Here is a 7,842-nt window from a genome sequence, read left to right on the forward strand (position 1 = left end):
CCATCCATCCATCCACCCATCCACCCATCCATCCACCCAACCATCCATCTGTCCATTCATCCATTCATCCACCCATCTATTCATCCATTCATCCATTCATCCACCCATCCATTCATCCACCCATTCATCCAACCATCCATCTGTCCATTCATCCATCCATCCATTCATTCCCTCTGTGGGTCCTGTTCCGTCCTGACCTTTCTGTCTTTGTCACGCTGGTTGAAAAGCAGCGACAACATGAAAACCTGATCCGACCGCAGGGACTTGTTTGTTTTTGTTGTTTTTTTGTTCCTTGAACCCGAGGCTGAGGTGATCATGCAAACAACACAAACATACCTGCTGGCTCAGCTGCAGGCGACACGCTCCGCTCGTTTCCAAAGAATCCCACAAACCTCGGTGTTAAAAGAAGAGTTTCTAACAGATGGATTTAACGTTAGTCCAGCACCAGGAAGGACGTGTGATGAAATATTTGCACAGCTTTACTTTTAGCTTCTGATAAGAAACGTGTTGATGTTCCTGGATTCCGATCAAGGCTAAATATGGAAAAGCAGGAGGGAGGCAGTGAGTGAACTGTTGCACAAAAGCTCAGGAATCTGGGTCACAGGTCCAAGGTTCTTGTTATCAGAACCTGCTGCCAGCACAAAAAAATGAGCTGAAATGAACTTGGAGGTCGTGATTTTTGGATCTGAGCGTCTTAGAAACAAACTCTGCCCCGTTCCTTTTAGGAGGTGCAGCTTTTCTACAAGCTGACCCCATCTCCTCCCTCTGCTGCTGCCTTTACTCGCTCTGCTCCCCACGGCTGTCATCAACGTCAGATCTTAGAAACACACCTGGACCAGTCCTTCTGTGGTCGTCCGTGTCTTCGTACTGGTTCTGCTTCTGGTCCCGGTCTTGATCCTGGTCCTGTCCCTGGTTCTGGTCCCGGTCCCAGTCCTGGTAAAGTGGAGTTGTTTCTTCCCACCGTGGCCACGGAGCTGCTCAGGATGGAGGACTGTGCTGAGGTCTGAGGTCTTCCTTGGAGAACCTCTGCACTGAGTCGGGTTTTAATGAGATTAAACTGACAGCAGCTGGACTTGTTGTTTGTCTTTAATGCCCTGAGAGGACTTTAGTTGTGAATAAGTAAACTGAATTAAGCCGAGCTTCTGATGAACATCTGAACTGTTGTGAAACAACGAGAAGCAGAGATTTTTTTCAGTGGACACCATGAATGACTTCGACACTTTCTCAGACATTTCCTCACCTGAAAGCTCCACCCAAAGTTGTTGTTTTTTCAACCACCTCAGCCCGGTTAGTCACATCGCTCACTCACACTTCCTATTCATGACAGCAACTGTCACATTGAAAATCTTACACAATGAAGATCAACAGATCCTCTGAAGCTTTGGAGAACAAAGAAATCATTTCTGCAACATGAAAGTCAGACAATTTCCTGAAGGAATGCCTGTCGCCCGCCGTCTGAGCCATGAGTGGGAGCTCAGAGCATGTGTTGAGGGCAACTCTCAGCTACTACCACATCAGACTGCAGCTCAGCAGCTGGACCTTTGACTGAGCTGGAGCCGTTTCCTGTGGTTGATTAGCTGTGGCAGCCATCTTGAAATTAGTGACTCCAAATGTTAATGAGTTGTGACGTAAATCTAATGATTCATTTCTGAGGGTTTCAATAAAATGCGTCCAGTTTCTGAGATATTTTGCGAGCAGGACACACACACACACACACACACACACACACACTCAGACGCAGGGGTTGTCCTCAGCAGATACCATGAACGGCTTCCACACGTTCTCAGAGAAAACTCCACCCATCTTCACCCACACTTCCTGCTCATGACACCAACTCTCACGTCCAAAGAATCCACAATAAAACCTTCGAGCTCTGCATGAAAAACAAACATCCAGAGTGAAAACTGTGATGGTTAGAGATGGAGTCATGCATATTTCTGGGACGATTGTTCCTGTTTTTAGCCGGTGATGCAGGCGGCCCTCCTCTGACCCGACACCATGTCAGAATGTGACTCAGGAATCTCTCAGAGCCCAACGACATTTTCATTCGCCTCGCAGGCCCAAACCGAAGCCCGGAGAGGCTATCGGGCCAATCAGAGCCAATAAAATACCGGCAGGTTTCTACACGCACACATTTAAAGACGCCAGCCCAGTCGGAGACGTTCTGCAGGAGTTGTCATCCTGATTTGTTTTGCAACAGGTTGCAGCAAGTGAATTATTTTACAATGCTGCCCGGCTGGTTTTCACACAGAATCAGTTCAGAGGAAAGAGGTTAGAAATGTTTAATTTGGTGTGGCTCAAAACAACAACTGAAGGTGAAGTCAGGTTTTACTCAAATATTACCTCCAAAATATTCAATTCCTCTTTTATTCCATGTTCAAATATTATAAAGCATAAAAACCTATAAAACACTGGAGCCACTCCTTAATTCGGTATCTTTTGTAATCTTTTAATCTGCTCTTGATCAACAGTTTTTTTTTAATCCAGTTTTTGAACCTGAACATTTCCAGATGAATGCTTTTGTCTGTCAACGCTTTTAACTCTGATGTGTAGATCAATAAAAGATAGAAAAGGAAACTAAACTCAAGAAATTTTGATTTTTTTTTAGATAGATTTAATTGGATAAAGGTCTGGAAATCTGCTAAATGTCACTAATTTAAACAACTAAGATCTGATTGATGGTCATCAAACATCAAAATTAGAAAAAGACGATCAGCTGATCAACTTTAATCAACCAATCCTGACACTTTTAAATAAAATTAGACATAAAACATACTTTAATGAACGCCTGAGATATATTAGTTATGTTATTAATGAACTAATATATACATTAAAGTAAACAGGAAAGTGAAGATGCAGCAGCAGCTGCTACAGCTGACTCACTGCAACCAACTATTTAGGTTTTCAAGCATTAATTCGCTTCTATACATTATTTTTAAATGGCAGGTTTTTCTCAGGGTTGTTAAAGATAAGCTTATTTAAGTTTAACTGTTATTGTTATAAGTTGTTGGATGGAAAATAAATAAACAAACTGTTGTTGTTTATCATCCATCCATCATCCATCTGTCCAAACTAAGCCTAAAACTGGTTATTAATAGTTTATGTAATTGTTTAAAGAAATGACAAACCTGGAAAGTTTGTGACTCACTGATTTAAACAATGAGAGGAACCTTTAAATCACGGTGCTCCATCAGAGTCAGAGAGAAGAATGAATCCAGGAGGAAGATTTAAAGAAACTTGTTCAGTTTGGTGTTTCTGCGGTTTGCTCGGCTGGGAAATCTGACTCTTTTTTTTTTAATAAGCTCCACCTCGAGGAGCAGATCTCCACAGGCCAACAGGAGCGACTAGAAAACTTCTCAGAAACTCGAAGTAACAATCCCGAAACCAGAGAGACGCGAAGCGGATCGACGCTCCTCCTCTGTCGCCTCTTTCTGCGCAAAGTGCGCAACGTGGGGAAGGAAAAGTCTTCTCACCTCAGAAAAACGCCCCAAACTTTCACTTGTTTCGCTCCAGACTCGAGGATTAAAGCCGATCCCGGTCCCGGTCCTGGTCCTGGTCTTCCTGGACTCGGGTGGTTCTGCCTCTCCTCGGCGCCGCGGATCCAGACATTAGTCACCGCCGCGTCCTGACTGCAGCTCTTCTGGCTCAGAGTCCAACCCCCCCTGCTGCTGAAACCCGAGCCAGGTGTTCGTGCCACAGCTGGCCCAGGTGGGCCTGGCCGAACCTCACGGGCTTTTATTGTGAAGGAGGCGTTCCACTCTGGAACATGAGCAGCTTCCGGCTCCGAGCTCCTCACCTGGATCAAAGCTGGAAGTTTAAAAACGCAAAACAGATAAAGATGCATAAATGATATTTCACATTTTTTAGTTTTTTTAATGTTAAAAGATCAGGTAAAAACATAAAACAACTTTTAAAACATGACTGTGAATCTGTGCTGTTAAAAAAAGGATAGTTAAAAGCTATAAGTTGAAAAATGGAAGCTATAGGAGCTAAAAGGAGCCAAAGGCTAGCTAAAAAGTAGGTAAATGCTAACTAAAGGCAGAAAGTATCAAAGATTTTGTAAAATATGTGTAAATAAAGTTAAATATTTTGAAAAGTATAAAAGTTACAGTACCCATACATAAAAATAATAGACAGGAAAACAATAATCAGACTTACATTTATATTAATATAAAACAAAAGCTAAACCCTTTAGACTTTATCTACTTAAAGAATAAAAGTTCAGTTTTTAAAACAAAGTTTCTTTGATTGCAACACAATTTAGTTTTAGAATTACTATATTATAAATTTTTAATGAGGGTTTTTAAAGTCTAATTTTATCAAAACGGTAGCATTATTTACCTCTACAATAAACTGGCATATAATTAAATAAAAACGTGAAAATACGTGGTAAAAAAAGGTGAAATGTTTAAGTTTTTCTAAATTCTGTAGTTTTAAGTTTCACCTGTGTAGTTTAGAGTTAATTCTCTAATTGTTTGTAATATTCCCAAATATTGAACAAAAAGACTTATTTTAACTGAGCAGTTGTAGAGCTTTAATATGAATGTGTTTTAAAATAAGACAACAAAAATAAAACTATTTTAGCTAGTTAAGCTGAAGTGGGCGGGTTTATGTCCGGCTGTCAATCATTATACGCCATCACGCAACCTCTACAGACTCCGCCCCTCCGTGGCAAAGTGTTTCCGCCAAGATGGTTGTCGGCGCCTTCCCTATCGCCAAGCTCCTCTACCTCGGAGTGAGGCAGCTGAGCAAGCCTGTGGCGAACCGAATCAAAGCTGGAGCCCGGAGGAGCGAGTTCTTTAAAAACTACATCTGCCTGCCGCCGGCACAGCGTGAGTAGCCGAGCTAACGGCCGCTAAAGCTAGCAGTTCACCGTCAGGCACCCGGAGCTTTCATATGTAGCACGTATCGCTGTGACAGCCAATCACATTGCGCTTAACCGAACCGCTTAGCCAATCATCTTTATGGATTTTCCTTTTGACCAATAGCAGCCGAGCAAGCGTAAAGAGGGCGGGTCTTTGCTGTCATTGAACAGACTGCTGTGAGGACATGACATTTCATTAGCTAACTGCTTCTATAAAGAAATATCTGGGATTTAAATCGAGAGATAATTTTCTTTAAGTGGACATATCGCGCCCTACTTTTACAACATTATATATTTTTTGAGTTGCGTCAACCAAAGCGCCTCCTTAATGTCATTAAAGCTAACAGGACATCATGCTAATCTATAAAACCTGTCTCAAAACACACCCAGACAAGTAATAATAACTAATATTTATATTCTTTACTTTTTATCACAAACATACTGTTTTAAAGCCAACATTAGACTATTATTAAAGGTAAAAAGTGGTGGAATAGTGTTCATATTCATAGAAATGTTTGAGTTAATAGAAACCTGAAGTCATACCTCAACAACATCCTGTTAATAAATAATCAGATGGCAGTAAGTTATTAATTCTGACACTCGTTTATTAGCTATAAATACACGTTTAGTCAAAGAAAAGAGGCACAAGGAGTTATTGCTACCAATAACAAGCAGTCCAAAACTGAAACTAAACAAGATTCTCATAATTTATTACAATTATTTATTTATAACATGATGTCCTCATCACTCTGCTTTATTTTCACCCCAGACTGTATGTTTTCCCTTTTAGCTCACAACAACAGTTCTACTGTTTTATGACCGTTTATGTATCCATTTACAATTGTTTGCATTAATTTGAACTCTGGTTTTGTTATCTGGAATCCCTCTTGTGACAGATTTCTGTTTATGTGGTGAATACGTAATCAAAGCCTTTTAGGAAACATTTTACTTTCATGAAGGCCAGCGTTCTCCTCGTGGAGTGGTGTCGGTCAGATAATGTTGTTTGAGTACGTTTCTCTGTTCGGATCTGAATTAATTTCCTTATGAGAGTCAGAGCACCATGGGTTTTCTCTTCTGTCCCCCCCAATAATTCTCAGAGGGGTTCAGGACCTCTAATGCTCCCTGAATCACATCTGAGCCCAATCATTGTTTTGAACTGTTCTGGAGACGTGCAGGAAAAAAATCTTGATGATTCTGGATCATACGGAAGGTGCCTCGATGTCCCCGTCACCTGAAACGATAACTCTGAGCTTTTCAGACCACAGCCCTGTTCCATTACTCCTGAGTCCAGTCTTTATGCTGCAAATCCTCTCTGTGACTTCTGTTTCACAATTTATTTACCACCTTTCTCTCCTTCTCAGCTCACCTGATTCTCCTGTGTGTGACTAAAGTTTGTCCTTTGTCCTTGCAGTCTATCACTGGATCGAGATGAGGACGAAGATGCGGATCATGGGCTTCAAGGGCGCCACCATCAAGCCGCTGAACGAGGAAGCTGCAGCGGAGCTGGGAGCAGAGCTCGTGGGCGAGGCCATCATTTTCCTCATCGGTGGTGGATGTATGGTGTTGGAGTACAGCAGGCAGGCGGCCAACTCTCGCCGCAAGGAGGAGGAGCTAAACGAGACCATCAAAGACCTACAGACTCAAATAGCAGAGTTATCGCTAACAACAGAGACTCTGGACGCTCAGCTGAGGGAGGTCAACAGGCTGCTGCTTTCACTACCGACCCCCAGCACAAAGTGACTCGTTTAAAGCAGTGCTGTGCGGGAAGAAGTAAAAAGGCACCAGTTTCCCTTCCTGCACATGCTGCCTCTGAGGTTTAGATCTGTGGACTGTGGATTTGGATGCTATATTTGCTCAGGTTTTGAGCAACTAGTTGTAAAATGGGATTGCTATGATATTCATAGTGAATTTCTATGGCTGACCTTGCAAGTTCGTTATAAAATACATAAAATGCACCAAGCAACAATGACCTTAATGTTAATATATTTTATAGCAGCTTGAGTTCATCACTTTTTGATTCTGTTGAACACAAATTGTTTGAAAAATGTTTATTTTTGACTTGAGTGACTGATGATTCATTTTATGAGTTTCAGAAACACCATCAGAAAAGAATAAACTAAATCCACAGTTGTATGTACGTTTCATCTGTGATTGCTGGCTCATGTAAACCTGGAAAACGATGGTATGAAATAAAACGGACTGTTGTGTCGTCCAGATGATGTTTACTGCCGCCTCCTTGGAGTGTGCTGGAGTCTTAGTGGTTAAATCATTTCAAAGAAACGCAACTCAGGAAACACTCTGGCATTTAAAATGTGATGTATGTGATTCAAACAGTTCTCCAGGATTTTTTAGGGGTTTCAAAGCTCTTTGGGGGGATTTGGATGTTTTAATGCTTGTTTTCAGTCCAGTTCTTGAATCTGATCAATTTCAGAAGAATGTTTTATTTATTTTGTACATTGAACACAAACTTTGACTCATGTAGGGATTAAAAGGATAACTAAACTCAAGGGATAGACCAGTTACATGTCTACACATTGCAGACAATTTGGCAAAGAACCAATAAGTGCAGGACAAAAGATGTGGCAGGTGACGGAAACTATCTGCTATAAATTAAAAAGTGAAAGTCATGTACAAAAATACAAAATAGTCCAAAAACTTGAGATGCATAACCCTTAAGTTGTCCAAAAGACTGTATTTGAATCACTGTAAAACTGAATATAACTACCACATTTTACTGGCTAACCAGTTAGTCTAAAGTTGTACGTTTCTAAACATCTAATGATCCTTTTAAATCTTCATAAATTAGTTGAAAATTGTCCACAGGTCACTTAAAACAGATAAAACAAGCCTTTTGGACATTTTTACGAAAAATGCTTAGATTTCCTTTCAAATATTTAATTGTACAGTTTTAAAATATTATTATCATGTCCTGATTTAGTTCTTTTGTAAGTGCGCCGTTCTGCGCATGTGCAAATAAG

At 40.9% G+C, this 7,842-nt stretch overlaps 2 protein-coding genes across 5 annotated transcripts in view; one reads left to right on the top strand and one right to left on the bottom strand.

The window, feature by feature from the left end:
- Positions 1–3,859, bottom strand: part of ppp1r13l (protein phosphatase 1, regulatory subunit 13 like) — a 19,817-nt gene extending 15,958 nt beyond the window's left edge. The window contains exon 1 of one of the 4 annotated variants that reach the window (XM_017431080.3): positions 3,474–3,859. In XM_017431080.3, the coding sequence (XP_017286569.2) occupies positions 3,474–3,844 (371 nt within the window). In that variant the 5' untranslated portion in view covers positions 3,845–3,859. Of the gene's footprint in view, positions 1–830; positions 1,255–3,128; positions 3,357–3,473 lie in introns of those variants that run through there. The other 3 variants (XM_017431079.3, XM_025009316.2, XM_037980804.1) reach the window with 3 other exon arrangements.
- An 800-nt stretch (positions 3,860–4,659) lies between these two features.
- On the top strand, positions 4,660–7,080 carry opa3 (outer mitochondrial membrane lipid metabolism regulator OPA3). Its single transcript, XM_017431051.3, has 2 exons — positions 4,660–4,832; positions 6,276–7,080. The coding sequence occupies exons 1-2, from the start codon at positions 4,691–4,693 to the stop codon at positions 6,602–6,604; spliced, it is 471 nt and encodes a 156-aa protein (XP_017286540.1). The 5' UTR covers positions 4,660–4,690; the 3' UTR covers positions 6,605–7,080.
- Positions 7,081–7,842: the final 762 nt, after the last annotated feature.

Source organism: Kryptolebias marmoratus, linkage group LG2 (assembly GCF_001649575.2).
Source record: "Kryptolebias marmoratus isolate JLee-2015 linkage group LG2, ASM164957v2, whole genome shotgun sequence".
NCBI classification, from domain to species: Eukaryota; Metazoa; Chordata; class Actinopteri; order Cyprinodontiformes; family Rivulidae; genus Kryptolebias; species Kryptolebias marmoratus.

Excerpts from the sequence above, each read along its gene's own strand:
- opa3 (XM_017431051.3), top strand. The coding sequence starts at position 4,691 with ATGGTTGTCGGCGCCTTCCCTATCGCCAAGCTCCTCTACCTCGGAGTG. Across the intron at positions 4,833-6,275 it reads CTGCCTGCCGCCGGCACAGC|TCTATCACTGGATCGAGATG; the intron begins GTGAGTAGCCGA and ends TTGTCCTTGCAG.